General features: G+C 47.7%; 1 protein-coding gene across 10 annotated transcripts in view; it reads left to right on the top strand.

Moving 5' to 3' along the window:
* The window catches only part of LOC123443599 (protein LNK2-like), a 37680-nt gene extending 18909 nt beyond the window's left edge, over window positions 1-18771 (top strand). For 2 of the 10 annotated variants that reach the window (XM_045120050.1, XM_045120049.1), the window contains 8 exons: window positions 719-1088; window positions 1204-1321; window positions 1416-1521; window positions 1618-1713; window positions 2766-3473; window positions 3595-3776; window positions 18210-18372; window positions 18453-18771. In XM_045120050.1, the coding sequence (XP_044975985.1) occupies window positions 719-1088; window positions 1204-1321; window positions 1416-1521; window positions 1618-1713; window positions 2766-3473; window positions 3595-3776; window positions 18210-18372; window positions 18453-18581 (1872 nt within the window). In that variant the 3' untranslated portion in view covers window positions 18582-18771. Of the gene's footprint in view, window positions 1-718; window positions 1089-1203; window positions 1322-1415; window positions 1522-1617; window positions 1714-2765; window positions 3474-3594; window positions 3777-18209; window positions 18373-18452 lie in introns of those variants that run through there. The other 8 variants (XM_045120052.1, XM_045120051.1, XM_045120054.1 and 5 more) reach the window with 8 other exon arrangements.
* The last annotated feature ends 2850 nt before the right edge of the window (window positions 18772-21621 follow it).

Raw genomic sequence — 21621 nt, 5'->3', positions numbered from 1 at the left:
TCAGCATCCGGCAACGGTGAATGGTTACCTTTGCTTTCTGTTTTAGCTTTTCACCTGCTCCCGACTCTAATGGCTATAAAACCACCATTTCTTTGTGTTTGAGACCATCTTTATGTAATTGGGTTGTAACCCTAGCCGCCTGTGGCATGCTACAGTACCACACTTTCCTATTTCGCAATATAAACCCTAGCAACTCGAGCCAATTTGCTCTAAAATCTTCTAAGTTTCCTCTTTCGCAATATAATTCAGTCAGTATCTAGCCATGTCCTAACAGAGAGCGCGCGACAGAGGTAGTGGGAAGAATAGGAAGAACAGAAAGGGATTTGCTACAGTCTTCTTCGATGCTTCACTCCTTCTGTGCTATTGGCTTAACTACTGGTTACATTAGAGTCCTAATTGATTAAGCAACTTCGTTAGGAAAGAGTCCAGTCAGTTTAGAGATCATATTAGAGTTTGAATAGATTTACCGGCTTGTTTTGAACTAAATTACATGTTCTTTATTCACCTGGAATATTCATACTCTTTCGTGCATTTTGAGAATATTAATATTTCATCAAGTTACAAATTTAAATATAGGCAGATGATAGAGTTTGAGATTTGCTAAATTTATAATTTGAGATTCAAAAACAGTATGCTACTCGAATTAATTTTGATTAGCGATGCAGAGACACTGCTACTTTTTTATCCGGATGATTTAGTCTTTTGTTTTGAAATGCAGGTAGGGGATGGAATCTGGGCTGAACGTAGTGAGAATGAGGACCATATAGCACCTTGCCCCAAGGGTACGAAGGATAGTAGATCAATCTGTGTTGGAGACCAGAAGAAGAATGATGATGAAGCAGTTAGTGTTGTGGGCCTTACTGAATGTACTTCAGGGGGGCGAACTGAACATCCTGGTTTCAAAAAGCAGCCTGCCACTGAGGCCAGTGGACATTATTCAGCTACACATCTTGACATGGAATCCTGGCCTGACCTGCCTCTCCTGAGCACTGCATTTGATAGAAACTACAATGACAATAATATAGCATCAACATATTTGGATTTCAATTCTGCATCTAGTTTACAGAAAGCCACCAGAGGCGTGTCAGGTTTGTTTCATTATTTAACATTTCTACATTCAAACATGCCACACATGTATGAAAAAAAGGTAAAGATGCAATACTTGCAAAGGAAATTATACATCTTTCGTTAGCCCATATACAGTGCCGCTGGATGGTGAACCTGAAGTGTTTGACAACGAGCATGAAGAAAAGGGCAACAACTTTCTCGACTGCGACTGGGGTAATATTGGAGATTTTGATGATTTTGACTGCTTGTTTAGGTATGGTTGGAAATCAAATGAAACAATAAGTTTGGATAGTTCGTAGGATACTATTACTGGTTTAATAAACTTATGGCTTGATTTGGTTCTGTAGCAACACTGAAGCCTTATTTGGTAATGAGATGATTGTTAATGGCAGTGATTTCCTCGTTACGCCTTCAGATGTGGTTGATGGTACTGTACAATCAATCCTCTTTCCGGTATGTATATATAGTACTCAGATCTTGCATTGCTAATCTTAATTTCCCCTGTAGCACTGAGCTCTTTCTTATCAATGTGACTTGATTGTTTTACAGTGTATACCATTAAATAAGCAACCATCTTCTGATTGTGGATCTTCTTCGCTTCTGATTGATGGTACTCCCAGTAAAATAGCCAAACAAGAAATCAAGGTACATGGCTAAATGCATTGACATGCTTAGCAATCACCTCTTGGTTTCTCTCGTGTATATACTTTTGGGTAGCAGATACTAATGCTAATGCTTGCTGAGTGTAAAATTGTCTGGGTAGTGATTATTCTCGAAAATTAACAGACTACTAATTGTGTATGTGCAATGGATGTTAATATCAGGCAAGATATTAATTGTATTGCACATTAATATTAGGCAAGATATAAATTGCTTATTAATATTAGGTAGGATATAATTACCCGGTTAATGCCGACGTTGATATTAGGCATGCTGTTAATTAGTGGGTGGTCAAACATGTTTAATGTTAAACATGTTTAGCGCTAAACATCGGGGCAGCGTAGACCGTTGAATAGACGTGGTTGAACGGGTGAGATTTGTTGGATCTCCGCAACTCACTCTTATTATATTGGTATAGACATTGAAGGTGGTAGCTAGCCATGTGATGCATATGTTCATCTTTTATGAATGAATTTATATCCATCTTTCATCATGATCTGGAAAAAATGTTTACTTTGCATGGTTGCCATCCTTTGAAAACATATAAATTAACACATATAAGAGTGTCAATTGTCCAATATAGTGATTTTAAAAGACTTATTCACTTCATAGTTATCATTTATTTTTCACTTTCAATTTAGAGGTCTTTTTGAACTGACCTGAATGGAGCTGATGGTCATATCCTGATAAATTTGGCTATACTAATCTGATATCTGTTATCCAGCCTAAGGTTCCAATAGTCGATGTTCACCAGAAAAGTAAACGCTAAAGAAATCTTCATCTGAACAAGAGATGCCCTACTTGTAATGTATGCTGTTTTTCTGTACATGTATTCAGTTGATCTTCTCTGGATTCATCCTGTATGACATTTTTCTCCTTACTATTGGGGACTGTCTTCACTACTATAATTGTCATTTTGATAGCCTGGAATCTAGATGTAGTTTAAAATTGGTCAAAACAATAGGTACTTGGTTACATCTTGTTTCAGTCAGTGACCTGTCTCCTTTCAATCCAGTATAAATGTGGCACTTTTGTAGGGAGATGTGGAGAAGAGGCCAATGAAATCACAAATAAAACCAGATGAAGGAAGCAAAAGTAAAACATCCTACAATACAAGTGGTTTCTCCCAGAACCAAGGACACCAGCAACCAGACAGTTTGCACTCATTATCCGAACCTCCTGTCCAGCATTTTCAGACTTGTCAATATGCACTGCTCCATGATAGCAAGAATATGGAGCAATTTCAAGATGCTATTCAGCTTGCATTCCCTGGCTATGGATATCCTGCATATCCGTTTTCTAACATCCCGGTGGTGTCAAATATTCAGGCTGAAGACCATCAGACAAACCCAAAGGCTGCATGTTACCAAACTTCAGTAGATCCTCTGAAGCAATCAAGTTCCACCGAAAAGCCACAAGATATGCCATCAAGGGCACTGACGATGACACCCCAGGAAAAGATTGAAAAGCTTAGGCGCCGGCAACAACAGCAAGCCCTGAGAGCTATTCAACAACAGCAGCAGCAATTTCGTCAAGAGGGTTCGGGCAGGAACATGTTGGTACCTCAAGCGTACTCCCGAAGGAAAAAGAACTCAGATTCATTAGGGAGTTCAGGTATCATAGGCGAAAATGCACCAGAGCAGACTTCAGCTTGTCATAAAGAGATACATAAGATTTTTGGAATTCCTGATGATCCCTTTTTAGAGGAAAAAATATATTATGAGCTTAAAGATGCCCTTGGGAAGGTCATTTCTTTATTCTTTCTATAAAACGTTATTGATGTTCATGTGTCGAGTGAAACACTTTTCAGTTGCAGCATTGGTCTTGTGAAAATGAAATTGACTACATATTTTATTCCTTGTGCAGCTGGATGCCAGAACTCGACTCTGCATTCGAGACAGTTTGCTTCGATTGGCTCATAGTTCCTCACAGAGACAAATTGCTAGTGACAGAACTAGCAGTAACAAGACTAAAAGAGATGAAGATGAAGTTCCAGAAAATGACGTGTCCAACAGGAGAAAACGGTATATTGCTTCATGCCAAAGTGGGTTAGTACTCCCTCCATTCCAGGAAAAATAGTGTATATAACCCCCACAAGTACCATGTTTTAGACAGATAGCCCCCTCACATCCAAGATCTTAATCGCCTCAACTATCCAAAACCAGGCAAATCACCCCCCTCAAAGATCTCCAATCTGTTCCGGCAGGTGGTTTTGCCCACATGTCATGCTGACCAGATTTTTTTGTTTGACTTGCACTGCCACCTCATCTCGTGACTCATATGCCAATGTAATCAATTGTTTCTTTAAAAAAACCTGTTTTTCTTTCCTCAAGACACATCAATGGTGTTAGGAAGTATTAGTATTAGTCTAGGAGTCCTTATTAGTCTATGTTTACTTTCCTTGCGCCTCAAGTCATGTGTAATATATATATGCCCCTTGGGCCTTCAATAAAGATAAGTTGCTTTCCTGACATGGTATTAGAGCTTAGGTTATTTTTTTCGGGCACCGCAATTCGCCCTCCCGATCGATCTCCAACCGGGCCTCCCCGCTCGATCTCCTCTCGTCCTGCTCGATCGAAGCAGGGGGCTCATCCCGCAGGCCACCGATCTCCCGCCGGCTCCCGATCTTCAGCCGGTCCCGCTGGCCCTGGATCCCGCCGTAGGCCCGCTCTCTCCTAGATCCAGCAGCTCCAGGTCGCGCCGCCTCCACTCCCGTGGAGCCATCTGCCCACATCTCTTCTCTGCGCCATCCCATCTAACCCACTCCCGCGGAGGCCCGAGATGGTGGCGGCGGCGGCGGCGCTATCTGTTGCCCTTGCACGCATCGTCCTCTCCGCGCAGGCGGAGGCTCCCTACAGGTTCTTCAACTGGGAGGTCACCTACGGCGACGTCAATCCGTCCGGCACCAACTGCCCGATCCCTCCGGGCCAGAACTACATGTACCACAGGCAGGCCAAGGACCAGATCAGCAGTTTTTTCTACTTCCATCGCTTGGCCTGCTGCTACTCTGTTTTGGTCTCTGAATTTATTTATTTTTGTGCTGCTATTGCATCTAGTCTTCAGTTTAGTCTATGCTTCTAGCTTTCTATATTTTTCCGCTGCGTCCACCAAATCCGTTGATGTTTTGTGTTATCACGTCATGCGAGTCCACCATACCTTTGTCTGCCGGCCTTTTCTCCGGTCCTGATCCTTTCTATGCAACTTTTGTGGCCTATTTGCCCTTGTAGTTTTCTATAGGATTTTCTGGACTTCTTTTGCATTGTCGATCTACGTCCATCGTGCCTTATCCGCCGAGCTTCTTTCCCCGACGGTTGTCGTGGACTATGATTTTGTGCACAATGTTCTATTCTCTTGATGTGCCATCTTCTTTTGACAACCCATCTTCTCTTGATACTTATGTTGTATCTTCAAGTGATGCGGTGTCTTCCTCTGATGTGCCATCTCTTCGGTGTCTTCCTCTGATGTGCCATCTTCTTTTGACAACCCATCTTCTCTTGATACTTATCTTGTATCTTCAAGTAATGCGGTGTCTACCTCTGATGTGCCATCTCTTCGTTATCTCCTTTGGCGACTCGACAAGTTTTGAAGACTCTTCATGCTACGACGACACTCTCAAGACGCGGATTTGGATTATCATTTTTTTAGTATTACACTTCTTCAAATGCAATGCTATTGCATACGCTTTGCATTTGAGGGGGGGTGTTAGGAAGTATTAGTGTTAGTCTAGGAGTCCTTATTAGTCTATGTTTACTTTCCTTGCACCTCAAGTCATGTGTAATATATATATGCCCCTTGGGCCTTCAATAAAGATAAGTTGCTTTCCTAACAAATGGAACCACACATGTCCGCATCTCCGGCGACTCCGTCGCGTGCTCCTTCGACGAGACCGTGGCATATGACGGCAAGGAAAACTAGCAGCAAGGTACACGACCATCCATCTCCTCAAGAGTCCTTGTTGCTGGTATGGCCTCTAGTCTCTGAGGGCCAGCGTGGGGGTCCGTCTGAGACCGCCGTTGGCATATTCCTATTACGTGCACCTCCACACAACGCTATGGTGGAAGTGTTGTGCTGCCACCTTCCCCTGTAGTCAGCATGCGCGATGGCCCTGATGTTCGTGGGAATGCGGAGGCGCACGAGCGCTTGCTGCGTGCGTCAGGATGACAAGTGTCGATGACTATGGGCGCAGCTATATCCTATCAAGCAGGTTGCTAGTGCATACATATGTACAATCTGTTAGGAATAAGCAACTTGTATTCCCATGAGGCCATATGCCGGTATATATACGTGTACAGGTGGTGGACTATATGCAGGAAACCCCTTATATATTGAGATAAATACAAAAGGGTACATGACTTATATTATAACTCTAACACCCCCCCTCAAACTCATGGTGGATGAACAACACTGAGTTTGGAGAGATAAAAGTCATGTTGTGCTCTAGTCTGGGCCTTCGTCAGGAAATCCGCCAACTGTAACTCAGAAGGCACATACTGAAGAGCAATAACCTGATCCTGCACAACAACGCACACATAGAAAGCATCAACGCCAATGAACTCGGTGTAGTTAGTGTCATCAAAGATCACCGGCAACGAGGAACAACAAAGTAGCCGGATGCAACAAATTTTCTTTCTTTTTGGAACTTAGGCAGCAAACCGCGTCCGCGTATGTCAGCAGGATTGGAGCGGACTCGATCTGGTGAGATGGGGCGTCAGATCTGGCGAGATGGGATGGAGCCGCCTCGATCTGGCTGTTCCTGCGGACTTGAAGCGGAACCGGGCGGGGCGTCTGCGTCAGGTGAAATCGAGCCGCCTCGATCTGGTTGTTCCCGCGGACTTGAAGCGGAAAACGGGCGAGGCGTCTGCGGCAGGTGAAATCGAGTTGCCTCGATCTCTGGCGAGATGGGATGGAGCTGCCTCGATCTCTGGCGAGTGGGATCGAGCCGCCTCGATCTGCCAGATACGAGCTGGAGCGACGCGTTCACCTCGAAACGAACCGGGCGAAGCGGCAGGTGAAATCGATCTGGAGCAATGCCGCGACCTCGATCTGGCTGTAGCGGACTCGAAGCAGAACCACGGCAGGAAACGCGGCAGGATGTGGACTCGAAGCAGAGCCACGACAGGAACGCGGCAGGAACTCCTCCACGAGTGGGGCGAGGCGAGCGGGACGAGGGCCGGTACCAGAGGTGGGGAAGGTTAGATCGGGAAAAGCACGAGTTGCGCGTGCAAAAAGAACCTAGGCTCTAATACCATGTTGGGAATAAGCAACTTGTATTCCCATGAGGCCATAGGCCGGTATATATACATGTACAGGTGGTGGACTATATGCAGGAAACCCCTTATATATTGGGATAAATACAAAAGGGTACATGACTTATATTATAACTCAACACAATCGTCATGGAGTTTTTCGCAAAGAAGCGTGGTGTAGGGTAGGAACCATAGATGACCTAATGTTTCATAACTTGGAGATGGGGTTCAAGAGGAATACAAATCAGAAGAGAGAATACTCAGAGACAAGTCCAAATCACACATTCACAAGATCCACAATCACACAAATCCACAAGAATACAAGGACAACAAGAGGAAAAGAGTAGCAAGGTAGTTCTTCCCAAAATCCTATGGAGATGGGGGCTTGATTATCTCAAGAGATCATTCTCCCTTGGGAGGTCTTGTTGATCCTATGATGGGGATCCTTCTCCCTTAGGAGGCATTGGTAATCTTGGGAGACCCTCCCTTTCTTGGTAGGGCTTGATCCTCTAGGAGGAGTTGAGGTTTAAACCCCCGGCCTTTGCATCAATTGATGCATACAACCATCTTTATTAACTTTTCAACAAAGATCTGATAAGAACCATACTTTTTAAGGCGTTTTAAGGCGTTGGGGGGGGGGGGGGGCTCAACGCCTAGGCTCTTAAAGCGTGAGGCGAGGCGACGCTTACTTCATTTTCTGAACAGATGATGATGAATAAAATGACTAGAGTAGTAGACATAAATAGTCAAAATACCTTGAATTTTCTGGTTGTTGAGCCCACACAGCATCCATTTTTTCCATCTTTCTTCCCATTTCTTTCTTCCACAATAGAAATCTGCATAAAGATGGAACATACATGGTTAAAACTTGACTTAAGTACTTAACAGACCACCATTGGTAAGGAAAACAGAGAGTAAATAAGATGAGTGCAAAAGCAAATAGGTCTAGCTCTCCACAACCACAAGTCCACAACACAAAATAAATTAGGTTCACAAATTACAACATAAAATAGGTTCCAAACAGGCATACACAATGAACTCATAAGCAAGGCTGTCCACTCTCAATGCTCAATAGCCATCATCGAACTCATCCATGGTAGCATTTGTGTTGTCTTCACCATCTTGTTTAGCACTAGTTGGATCTTCTTCATCATCGGTCACATCAACATCATCTTGAGGAAAGTCTGAATCATCATCCTCTCCATTGGGGATACTTGAGTGTTGTTCTTGGTCACTGTCTTCACCATCTTCATTATGAAATGGTTGTGATGGAGCAGACCTTTTGCGCTGCCTCTCGTACTGGATATTGTCATTTGAGTGCCTCCTTTCCATGGTTGCAACTCTAGGAAAATTGCGACCTCGCAGCGACGAACTTGCACCAACAGCCTCATCAACAAGCTCCCATGAAATGTCATTGGGACACCCTCGAGCACATTGAGCTGGACGTATTGTTGGGTCAACCCACTCATTGCCCCAATCAAAATCCTCAATGATAAGAGGATCATAGCTTTTGTCACCCATCTTCTCACGCCTCTTTTTAAACCTATCCATGTTCTTCCGGTTGTATGAAACAAAGACATTGTCATTCAATCTTTGAACTTGTAAACGATTCCTTTTCTTTGTGTGGATCTACAAATAGCAAATAGAGTGACTAAAGAGAAAGAAGTTAACTTGCTGAAATTTGTTAGGAATATGCAACTTGTATTCCTATGAGGCCATAGGCCGATATATATACATGTACAGTTGTGGAACATATGCAGGAAACCCCTTATACAACGGGATAAATACAAAGGGGTACATGACATATTATAACTCTAACACGCCCACTCAAACTCATGGTGGATGAACAACACTGAGTTTGGAGAGATAAAAGCCATGTTGTGCTCTAGTCTGGGCCTTCGTTAGGAAATCCGCCAAATATAACTCGGAAGGCACATACTGAAGAGCAATAACCTGATCCTGCACACCAACGCGCACATAGAAAGCATCAACACCAATATGCTTGGTGAGCTCATGCTTCACAGGATCGCGTGCAATGCTAATAGCACCTGTACTGTCAGACAAGAGCAGAGTCGGTGTAGTGACAGAAACACCAAAATCCTGAAGTAACCACCGTAACCAAGTCACCTCTGCCGTCAAAAGAGCCATCGCTCGCAACTCAGCCTCTGCACTCGAACGGGAAACTGCAATCTGTTTCTTCGTCTTCCAGGCAATGAGAGAACCACTAAGAAAAACACAGTAAGCAGAAAGTGAACGGCGATCTGAAGGATCACTAGCCCACGTAGCATCTGAATAGGCCTGAAGCTGTAAAGAACTGGATCGAGGAAAGAATAGACGGTGAGAGATCGTACCCCGAAGATATCGGAGAACACGAAGGAGATGACTAGTGAACCGATGTGGGAGCGGAGACGAACTGACTCAGAATATGAACCGGATAAGAGATATCCGGACGAGTGATAGCTAGATAGACAAGACTGCCAACAAGATGACGATAACGCGTCGGTTCAGGCAGGGGATCACCATCAGTAGCAGAGAGGTGAACATTGAGCTCCATAGGAGTCTCAACAATGCGCAAGTATGGGCTGAGCACGTCGTTCATCTGGGCCTGGAAGGTCGCTGACGCGTTGGAGAGGCCGAACGGCATCACCAGGAACTCGAAGTGGCCATGGTGAGTGCGGAACGCCGTCTTCTCGATGTCATCAGGGTGCATCCGCACCTGATGGTAGCCCGAGCGAAGGTCGAGCTTGGTGAAGAAGCGCGCTCCGTGTAGCTCGTCCAAGAGCTCATCCACGACGGGGATGGGGAACTTGTCCTTGGACGTCAGGGCGTTGAGGGCGCGGTAGTCGATGCAGAAGCGCCATGTGCCGTCGGGCTTGCGCACAAGGAGCACCGGGGCGGAGAACGGCGATGTCGAAATGCAGATGATGCCCTGCGCGAGCATGACCGCCACCTAACGCTCGAGCTCGTCTTTCGGCAGCTGAGGGTACCGGTACGGGCGCACGGCGACAGGTTCCATGTCCGGCAGCAGGTGGTGCGGTGGTCACAGGGCCGCGCGGGAGGGAGGCTCTGTGGCTCGTCGAAGATGTCACTGTGCTGCTGCAGGAGGTCGGCCAGGAGAGGATTCGCCTCGTCCAGTGCGGCCGCCATCAACCGGAGCTGCGGAGTCGCGGCGCCGGAGCCGCCGATGCCTGTCCACTGAAGGCCGCCCTCGCGCCAGAAGATGAGGGACAACACATCGAGGTCCCAAAGGATGGGGCCGAGAGTGGACATGAAGTCAATGCCGAGGATGAAGTCGTAGCAGCCCAGGTCGATGCCGACGCAGTCGACGGAGAACGGCTCGTTGCCGATGAGGACGGGAACCTGCCGCGCCACCCCCTGGCAAGCAAGGCGGTCCCCGTTGGCGACGGTGACGCTGAACTTCTCCGAGCCCGCCGGTTGGAGTGCGAAGCGGCGCATGGTGTCCCCGGACAGGAAGTTGTGCGTCGAACCCGTGCCCACGAGCGCGGTGAGACGCTCCCCATTGATTGTCACCGGAAGCAGCATTGTCTTTGCCATCTTGATGCCAGCCATGGCATGAAGGGAGACGACGAAGGCGGTCGCATCGACCGGCCCGTAGGTCGTGACGCCGGCCTCGGAGAGTGTGGTGGCGTCAAGCTCCGCGGTGAGGGCCTCCACCTCTGCGTCGTCGACGGTCTTCAAGTAGAATAGGCGGGCGCACGTATGACCCCACGTATACGGCTCGTCGTAGTTGAAGCACAGGCCCTTGCCGCGCCGCTCGAGCTGCTCGGCCGACGTCAAGCGCCGGAAGGTGCGTGTCGGCGCGGGGGCAGCCGCAGTAGTGGCCGGCGGGGCGTGTCGGGGCGGCGGCCGCCGGGGCGGGGCGGGTCGGGGGACGCGTGCCGCGGCCCGGGAGCTGCTCGTACGCGCGTGCGTAATACATGGCCGTCTGCAGGTCCTGGGGGTCGCGCATCTCGACGTCGATGCAGATGTGGTCGGGAAGGCCGCCGACGAAGAGCTCGGCGCGTTGGCGAGCCGTGAGTCAGGCGCATGGCAGGCCAACGTCTGGAAGCGGCCAGCGAAGTCCTGCACCGAGGTGGTGAAGGGAAGGCGACCGAGCTCGGCCAGGCGGCTCCCACGTATGGGGGGGGGGGGGGGCGAACCGGAGGAGACACAGGTCACGAAAGCACTCCCACGGAGGCATCCCGCCCTCGTCCTGCTCGAGGGCGTAGTACCACGTGTGGGCGGCGCCACGGAAGTGGTAGGAGGCGATCCACGTGTGGTCGGACGCCATGGTCCGCTGCCCCCTGAAAAACTGGTCGCACTGATTGAGCCAGTTCAGGGGGTCGACGGTGCCATCGTAGGTGGCGAACTCCAGCTTGGTGAAGCGGGGCGGCTGCTGCACGTGTGGCGAGGCCGCGTAGGCGCCCTCGTGACGACCCAGCGCGATGGAAGGAGAGTGCTGCGGCACCACGGAGCTCCCGGCGTACGGGTCAGTGTACCCGCCGAACCCCCCGAAGGTAGGGGCGGGTGGCTGCAACACCGTCGGCTGTAGCGGCGCTGTCGTGTCCGTCGGCGTGTCGATCCACGTCGGTAGCGGGGACGGCGATGGCGGCCACCGGACCTGGGTGATCGGCAGGCCCTGGGGCGCTACGGTGGCTGGGGGCGGTGGCCCGAAGGGCGCCGCCGGCGGAGGCGGTGGTGGCGGGGTTGTGTACAGAGCCTGGAGGAAAGTCCGGAGGTTCGAGACCGCCAGGGTGAGGTCGTGGATCGCCGAGGACATCTCCGTCGGGGAGAGGACGGGGGCGGCTTCGGCCGCCAGGGCCGCGGTACCGGAGGTGGCCGGCGGCGGTGACTGGTGCGGCGGCGGCGGCTGCTGCGAGGTGGCGGGGATGGCGGTGGTGGCGGCAGCGGTGGTGGTGGGAAGGTCCGACAAACTCATCGAACCCAAGCTACCTGATACCAAATTGGTAGAGGCTAGGGTTCTACCAGGTCTCGGACGTAGGTTGTAGGGGTGGAAGTGCGGGCTGCGAGGTTGGGGACGCCGGCGCCGGCGGTTGGGCGCCGTCGCGGCGTGAGAGGGAGAGAGACAGAGGCGGCTAGGGTTTGGGGCTCCCGTCTCCCTCCTGAGGGAGACGACAACAAAATACTGTTTATTGTCTGCTTAATATCGAAGGGGTACATGTGTTTATATAGGAGGACAACCTTCACTAAACCCTAGATAACTTGGACTCTAATATAACTTGGACTCTAAGATAGCTAAGATAACTTGGGCTAAGCCCGTAACTAACCCTGCCCATTGGGCCTCCTCCGTTGGTACGTTGTACCGGTCGTAACACATGCCCTAAACGATCATGCCACCTTGTTGAAGACAATTTGGTGACACCAAATGCACGCTTATTGAACCTTCTAAACTCGGAAATCAACGGGTAGAGCCCTCGGACGCATCTACCTCGATATGGGATTTTCTTTGTGGCCTGATCCTTGATCAAAAAGAAAAACGGGTGAAACTCAAGAAAGACATGATTGTCAAGTGCAATGCGATGAACAGAGAGAAGGTTCATTGAAGCTTTAGGGACGTGCAAGATTTTTCTGAGATGAATTTTTTGATGGGGTTTTTTAATAATTGAGTGACCAATGTGACGAATCCTCATACCTTCTCCATTTGCGGCATGAATTTGGTCTTGGCCACGATACTTCTCCCGCATGGTTACTTTCTCCAGCTCACCGGTGATGTGGTTAGTTGCACCACTATCCACATACTAGTTTCTATCGACCCCATATGAGGCCTCAGCTCCGTCGGCGACCTTGTCGTCCTGAGATGAATCACCGTCATCTTCGAAGCGGTACCAACAGTCCTTGGCCGAGTGGCCCGGTTTGCCGCAGATCTAGCACCGGATGGCATCTTGGTGAGACTTGTTGTTGGAATTACGGCGACCCTTTGTGTTAGTGTAGGAGGGCCTGCCGTTGCTGCTGTTGGTGTTGCGGGAGTTTCCGCCGTCACGGTTGTTGTCGCTGGCGTTTTTCCCTTTGCGTGGCGGCCCGCGGTAGCGGGAATTGCCACCACCTCCTCCTCGACCGCGTGAAGCAGCCTTGGCAGAGGATTTGAATCCACTGCCGGAGCCTGTTCCTTGGAAGAGCGCGACACGCTGGTCGAAGTTGCTCATGTGGGCATAGAGCTCTTCGAAGGAGACCGGCGTTGTGCGTGCGTCGAGGGCAGAGACAAGCGGCTGGTACTCCATGTCGAGTCCAGCGAGGATGTACGAGATCATGTCGTCATCAGGAAGAGGTTTCCCCGCCGCGGCAAGTTCGTCGGCGAGTGAGCGCATGTGCGCTAAGTAGGCGGCCACTGTTTGCGTCCCTTTATGTGCATTAGCCAGAGAGATGCGGATGTTGTTTACCTTGGACAGCGACTGGGAGGAGAACATGTTTGCCAGTGCTGTCCAAAGTTCATGCGCATGGGAGATGGACGTGACCCTGCACTAGAACTTCTTTAGACAGATTGTTCAGCAGGTAACCTAGTACCTGTTGATCCTCTCGAACCCAGACGGAGTGGAGAGGGTTGACGATGGAGGTATCCTTCCCCTCCTTGTCCTTGGTGACGACCTCCTTAGCTGGCTCCGGTGTGGCTCCATCCACATACCCGAAGTAGCCAACGCCTCTGAGCTGCGGCACGATCTGAGCTCGCCATAGGATATAGTTTGCTCGGGTAAGCCGCTCGGTAACTTGGCCAGAGAGGCCAGAGTTTGCGGCGGCAGAGGTGGCCATGGTAGCTAGTTTGGGAAGGATGAATAAACTCTAGATGTGATGGAAGAGATTGGCTCTGATTACCATATAGGAATTGCTAGAAGCGTCGTACCTGTTAGGGGCGACGGTTGCATGTTTATATAGGCAGGAGCAACCCTGAGATATGCATACAAGCAGTTTAGATTACAAGAGATAGAGGTAGATTCGGTTTAAGCTAGAGATAAGTCCTAACCGAATATCTATAGCTATCCTAACTTGATACTCAAGTATCCTATGTATACACGATATCTCAGGTATCTCCTCGTTTGTTCCTTCATAAACTCTTGGTTCCATGGGATGACCCTTGTACTTTAGCACACATAGTCCCATTTTGAGGTAGCGGCCATGTCTCATTCAAATGGAGAGCTCAAGTAGGAGGGATGTCACCTCGGTTTGAATAGCACGTGCATGGGCTCTTGTCATAGGTCCACTTGGTACTTGGGGTGATGGTGAAGTATCCATAGGGATGACCGTGGGGTGCTCCACACCGAAGCAGCAGGGTCCCCAACGCGCTGCTCGTCCGGAGATGTTGTGGCGACGGCTACGCGCCGCTACACTACCTCCACGTCGCCATGCACATGTACTGCATGGGCATTCCAGCAGGCACCTCTGAAGACTCTTGCATAGTGGAGCAGTGGCTATCCTACGCCCTCGGGCATGGCATTCAAGAACCCTACCTCTGAACGAGCACATGCTATGATGACATGATCTGCACGCTGTCACAATGGTTGGTGGCCCTGATCGCGCCTCCTTGTCTAGACATGGTGTCCCCTATTTGCTTCGCTATGCCTCTGGCAAGCTCTCGACACGCTCCCAGCTCAGTGCATGGCCTCGCCCAGTGTGGCAGAGCTTTTTTGTGTATCCTCGCTGCCAGGTTTGCTAAACCACTTGCTAGGCATGAGGGGGTGATTTGCCTGGTTTTGGATAGTTGAGGGGATTAAAATCCCGGTTTTGGACATGAGGGGTAGTTCAAAACGTGATTCTTGTGGGGGTGAATAAAGTGCACATGCATTTCAATCAAGTTCAACCATCAGTTTAACCAACAAAATGTGCGTAACGTGCGACAAAATTATATTTTCATTAGTATAATTTTGAAGTCACATAACTTATATATTGTTGGTCTAATTGATGGTCAAACTTAAATCTCAAAATGCGCGCATGCCTTAATTCACTGGAATGGTGACTCTACTGTCATTCTAGATCTAAATCTAGCTCAAGCAGACTTGCCCTGACAGATTGTATAGCTAGGCAGACTTGCTGTACTGTCTTTTATAAAATTTGAGTCCTGTTTATTATTTTATGTAGTTCATAGACAATGTGTTATTACGAAACAACAACAAAGCCTTTAGTCCCAAACAAGATGGGGTAGGCTGGAGTTGAAATCAAGGAGGTATTTGGTTCGTCAAATTTTGCCTGTAACCTGATTACAGTGTAACCTAAAAACATTGCTTGTGTTTGGTTTATATGGGCTGTAATCCCTTTCCATGTAATCCAATTACATCGCTACTCACGGTCGATACCGCTCAACCCCCACCGGAAACAGTTAACAATACCAGGGTTATCCCTCCCGTTCTTTCCCGTCTCCTCAAATCTGATCTCCGGCAAGGGGGCGAGGGAGGGACGGAGGGGCCGGGGTTTGCGTGGGATGCGAGAGCCGAGAGCATCCGACCCGGCCAGGCGGCTCTAACTGGCGGCGTCGCTCAACCTATCCGCCGCCGCCGGCGAGACGTTCATGGCGACAACGCAACAGCTATGGGGTGGCAGTACGTTGCGAAGAGCAGCGAGCCGCCGTCGACAGTGGCGCAAGAGCACCAGCAACTGCATGGCCTTTTGGATTTGGATTCGCTGCTTGCAGTGTTCTTGCTGACCCATGGCTATTGTTCAAATAAAATCTTCCCCAAGTCATGAATCAGAACGAAATATTGTATGTGCATACCGTTACAGTGACCAGACAAACAAAGTTGAGAGTTTTTCTCATTCCATTTCCATTACCAGCGCTGATTTTGTTATCATTTGTGTTGCCGATGATCTAAACCAAACGCCTCCTAAGTTCTTGCAATCAACTCTTGGTTTTGGCACATGGATAGCTAGCTTCCACGTCCATGGCTGGTTCTTTGGTGATTTTCTAGTTCTTTAGATCTCTCTTTGATATTCTAGTCCTTAAGATCTCCCTTTACGAACTCCTCCCATATGAAGTTCGGTCTACCTCGACCTCTCTTAACATTATTAGCACACTTTAGCCGTCCAATATGCACTGGAGATTTTGGAGGTCTGCGCTGAATATTCCCAAACCATCTCAGACGATGTTGGACAAGCTTCTCTTCAATCGGTGCTACTTCAACTTCATCCCGTATATCATCATTCTGGACCCGGTCCTTCCTTGTATGGCCACACGTCCATCTCAATATGCATATCTCCACTACAGCTAACCGTTGAACATGTCGCCTTTTAGTCGACCAACATTCAGTGCCATACAACATTGCGGGTCGAATCGCCGTCTGATAGACTCTTGTCACTGAGAATGCCAGAAGCTTGGCGCCACTTCATCCATCCGGTTTTAATTCAATGGCTTACATCTTCTTCGGTATCATCATTCTTCTGCAGCATTGACCCCAAATATCGAAAGGTGTCCTTTTGAGGTACCACCTGCCATCAAGCTAACCTCCCACTTCTCGTGCCTAGTAGTACTGAAATAGCACCTATGTATTCGCTTTTAGTTCTACTGAGCCTAAAACCTTCCGATTTCAAGGTTTGTCTCCATAGCTCCAACTTTCTATTAATCTCCGTCAACTATCATCGACTAGCACCACATCATCCGTAAAGAGCGTACACCACGGGATATTTTTGTGTATACCCCCTTGTGACCTCATCCATCATCAAAACAAAAAGCAAAGGGCTCAAAGCTGACCCTTGGTGCAGTCCAATTTTGATCGGGAAGTCATCAGTGTCGCCATCACTTGTTCGAACACTTGTCACAACCTTAACGTACATATCCTTGATGTACTTTGTGAGACTTTGTGTTTCTTCAAGGCCCATCACATACATTCTGCGGTATCTTATCGTAGGCCTTCTCCGAGTGAATGAACACCTTATGTATGTCCTTCTTTTGCTCCTTGTATCTCTCCATACACTATATGTGTTATTGTGCTGAAGAGAAAGGGGAAATAAAAGAAAACAAGGGGAAAGAAGGCTGGAAACATGCCATGATAGTTGCTGCTTCAATTAATTTCAACTTCAACTATAATGATTTTAGTTTTGTTTGAAATACCATATTTGACCAACATATCAGAGTTGCTTAGCTTGAGAAAATGTAACGAAAAGAAATCTAAAGTACTCCCTCCCATCCATATTACTTGTCGCTGCTTTAGTACAAATTTATACTAGCTCAAGCAGTTGACAGATTGTATAGCTAGGCATGTATATATGCCCTGATTGATTGTATAGCTAGGCAGACTTGGTGTACTGTCTTTATAAAATACGAGTCCTATTTATTATTTTATGTAGTTTATACACAATACCTGTTATTGTGCTGAAGAAAAGGGGGAAAGAAAAGAAAATGAGGGGAAAGAAGGTTGAAACATGCCATGATAGTTGCTGCTTCAATTAAGTTTGTTTGGAATACCAAATTTGACCAACATATCAGAATTGCTTAGCTTGAAAAAATGCAAAGAAAATAAAACTGAAGTACTCCCTCCTATCCATATTACTTCTGGCTGCTTTAGTACAACTTTAGTAAAAAATTGTACTAAAGCAGCGACATGTAATATGGACCGGAGAGAGTAGGTAAATTAGAAAGTGGGAAATTGTATATCAGTGGCCAAAAATATCAAAATTGTTGGGGCTTGAGTAAAAAAACCAAACTAGTTAAATAGGAAGTCTTATCATGTTTCCTGAAGTAACATATATTTTGTAAAAAATATACCTTTCTAGTTAGCTCTAGGAAATTCGTTGGTTACTTTGGTGTTCCTTTGGCATGGACATCTTCGACGATAGGGGCACTTTGGTGTGCTTGAGGCAATAGGCAAATATTCCCGTGAAATTTGGAAGCTCTAGGTATTTACTGGTGTAGCTGGAACATGCATCCTTGTAGGCTGATACAAGAGAAGATTCAGAAAAGGGACTGCCACGTAAATAAGTACAACCATGTCCACATGTAAGATGCTCTGAAATTCCTTTACAACCCTAGCAAGTAATTGAAAGGACCTGAACTTCAGATGCTCCTAGGTCAAGCCTAAGGTCATGTCGTGTGTGTCTTCTTTTGTGGCATGTAAACAGCAAGCTACCTTTTGTGCATTTTTTGTACTCCCTCGGTCCCAAAATAAGTATCTTAACTTTGTATTAGCTCTAGTATAAAGTTGTATTAAGCTTGAGACATTTGGGACAGAGGGAGTAGCTAATAGTACTTCTTTCTGTGACTATTCACAATGGCTCATCCTTGTATCTGGATATCAGATCTCTGGTAAAGGAAGCAGAAACAGACACAAATCCAATAGATCGAATTGTAGCCCATTTGCTGTTCCATAGACTATGTCCGATGGTTCCAACACACGCAAAGGAAGAAATCGCATCCTCGACTCTGATGTCACCTGAAGCTGGTGAATATGTTATTTTCTACGTATATCTCTAGACTACTAGCACGAGATCCACGTGTAGAACAAACAAACATGATGGCTTCAATATTGCAATATTGTGCAGATTCCAAGATGCCTGGAACCACGCCCGGGGCACCATCAGGAGATCAATAGATTGCGCAGGAAGTGGCAATTCAGCCTTCAGTGTAACGAATATGCGTTCAAAGTTTACCGAAATGGTAGTAAAATATGATTCTGTATTTGCATTTTGATTTTCGCCTGGATGGTTCGTCTTTCTCCATAGAGTACGTAGCTGGAGACCAACGTGACATCAGAATGGTACCTACTTCTATACTTTCTCGGTTCCTAAATACAAGTCTTTTTAGAGATTACACTACGGACTACGTACATAGTAAAATAGTAAAATGAGTGATGTCTATTTATATTCGTATGTAATTTTTATTGGAATCTCTGAAAAGCTTATACTCCCTCCGCCTGAATATATTTGTCCAAGTAATGGATGCATCTAGGTATATTTTAGTTTTAGATACCTCCATTTTTGTAAATTTATTGAAATAGGTTTTCGCTCCGCTTTATAAATAAAGCAAACCGTTATACAAATACAAACAACATAGGTTTAATACACCCAAGTTCAATAGATGCGCATAAGTAGCACATGACACCATCAAAGGGTTCCATTGAGGGCACAACTTGACAAGCTCTAAGAAACATAAACACCCACACCCAATCGGAGTTATGTGATGTGAAGCGAAAGCCGCATCAGGCTAATCTGGCTCTGGAGGCGGAGGAGGGAGCGGGGGTGCCATGCGGAGAGTCATCAGACGAAGGTTGACGATGATGTTGGTGATGTCGTCTCGGTCGGCGGCTAAGCGGCCGCCAGAACTGCAGGAAATCACATATTTTAAAGTGGCACGCCGAAGGGGCACAGGCTGGATCACAAGCTTGTTGCGAATAGTTCAAAGGATCCACGTGAGCACCCTGATGGTCAACCACCTAATGTGGCCCTAATGTGGCGGGCTGACGAGGGGGCGGACATATTCTTCGCGTACATGTTGGGTACACTGATATGTCACCATTGACAGCCGACTGTTTCGCGAAAGCAACTCCATAGGAATTAAGCAGTGACGCAAGAGAAGAAGATGTGGTTGGAGTCCTCCAGCACGTCGCACAGAGGGCAGATCCTGTTGCCCGGGCCATTGCGTTTGAGCACCTCCACCCTAGAGGGAACCCGACCTTGGATCCATTGCCACATGAATATCCTGCTTTTCAGGGGGAGCCTAATGCCCCATACGCTGGTGAGGGCCGCTGGGGCAGAGGATGGGACGATGGCCCATAGAGGGACCGGGCGGAGAAGCGACCCGAGGGCTCTAGGCAACAAGACATGTGGTCCGCGGTAGTATCGACGTTGGGTGAGCTGAGGGCGATGCACTGCACATTTCATCCCAGGCCGCGAGCTCGGGCGGCCCGAAAGGGCGGCGGAACGCGAGGCGCCCAAGATCCCGTAGCGCGATCTCAACCGAGGTCATGGACTCCATCGCGATGGCAAATAAAATCGGGAAACGGGTGGCGGATGGCGATTTACCACCCGAGCGATCTAGCCAAAACAGTGTAGCGGACCCGGATCCAGTCGCAATGAAAGAGCCAATGCGAAGGATAGGGAGCAACTGGATGACCGATTGCCAGAACTGAGAGCCTCCGGAGCGCTGACAGAATGCGAGCGGCTGGCCCCGAAGGTACTTATTCCTAATGATGTCGAGCCACAAGCCACCGTCACCGTTGGCGATCCTTCAAAGCCACATAGTCAGCAAGGCGATGTTCATGCACTTGGACTACATGAATCCCCAGACCACCCTGCTCATTGGGCTTGCAGATGTCGGGCCAGCTCACTGCTACAGCGATAGAAATCTTCTGTCGTCTCTTGAGCTTGCGTTAGTTTTTCCCTTGAAGAGGAAAGGGCGATGAAGCACATGAGCAGTAAGTATTTTCCTCAGTTTGAGAAACAATGTATCAATCCAGTAGGAGAATCTCGTCAAGTCTAGAGTACCTGCACAAACACAAAAGAGCTTGCACACAACGCTATAAAGGGGTTGTCAATCCCTTCAAGATTGATTGCAAAGTGAGATCTGAAGGCGGAAAATGCAACGAAGAAAAAGTCTAAGGCTGAAAATATGGTGTGAAGTAGACCCGGGGGCCATAGTGTTCACTAGAGGCTTCTCTCAAAATAGCAAATATTACAGTGGGTGAACAAATTACTGTCGAGCAATTGATAGAACCGCGCAAAGTCATGACGATATCTAAGGCAATGATCATACATATAGGCATCACGTCCGAAACAAGTAGACCGATACTTTCTGCATCTACTACTATTACTCCACACATCGATCGCTATCCAGCATGCATCTAGTGTATTGAGTTCATGACGAACGGAGTAACGCCTTAAGCAATATGACATGATGTAGAGGGATAAACTCAAACCAATGATGAAAACCCCATCTTTTTACCCTTGATGGCAACAATTCACCGGATCTCGACAAACACACCGCAAAAGAAGATTACATCGTATAGATCTCCATGAAGATCATGGAGAACTTTGTATTGAAGATCCAAGAGAGAGAAGAAGCCATCTAGCTACTAGCTATGGACCCGTAGGTCTATGGTGAACTACTCACGCATCATCGGAGAGGTCATGGTGTTGATGAAGAAGCCCTTCATATCCGAATCCCCCTCCGGTAGGGCACCAGAACGTGTCCCAGATGGGATCTTGCGGAGACAGAAGCTTGCGGCGGCGGAAAAGTACTTTCGATGATCTCTTGATTTTTTCTGGAATTATTGGGAATATATAGGCAAAAGACCTAGGGAGAGGTGGCCCAGGGAGTCCACAAGCCTGGGAGGCGTGGCCCCCCCGGCCGCGGATAGGGGGCTTGTGGGGTCCCTGGTGGCCCCTGCCTTGGTTCTCAAGTTTCCCGATCTTCTTCTGTTTTGAAAAAAATCTTTTTGGAAGTTTCGTTCCGTTTGGACTCCGTTTAAAATCCTCCTCTGAAAGGGGTCAAAAACATGGAAAAAACAGGAACTGGCACTTGACACTGAGTTAATAAGTTAGTCCTAAAAAGATATAAAAGACATATAAAACATCCAAAGTTTGACAGGATCATAGCATGAAACCATAAAAAATTATAGATACGTTGGAGACGTATCAAACATCCCCAAGCTTAACTCCTGCTCGTCCTCGAGTAAGGAAGTGATAACGACTAAATTTTTGATGTGGAATGCTA

Source organism: Hordeum vulgare, chromosome 3H (genome assembly GCF_904849725.1).
Source record: "Hordeum vulgare subsp. vulgare chromosome 3H, MorexV3_pseudomolecules_assembly, whole genome shotgun sequence".
Lineage (NCBI taxonomy): Eukaryota > Viridiplantae > Streptophyta > Magnoliopsida > Poales > Poaceae > Hordeum > Hordeum vulgare.
This window is presented reverse-complemented; position numbering and strand designations above follow the sequence as displayed.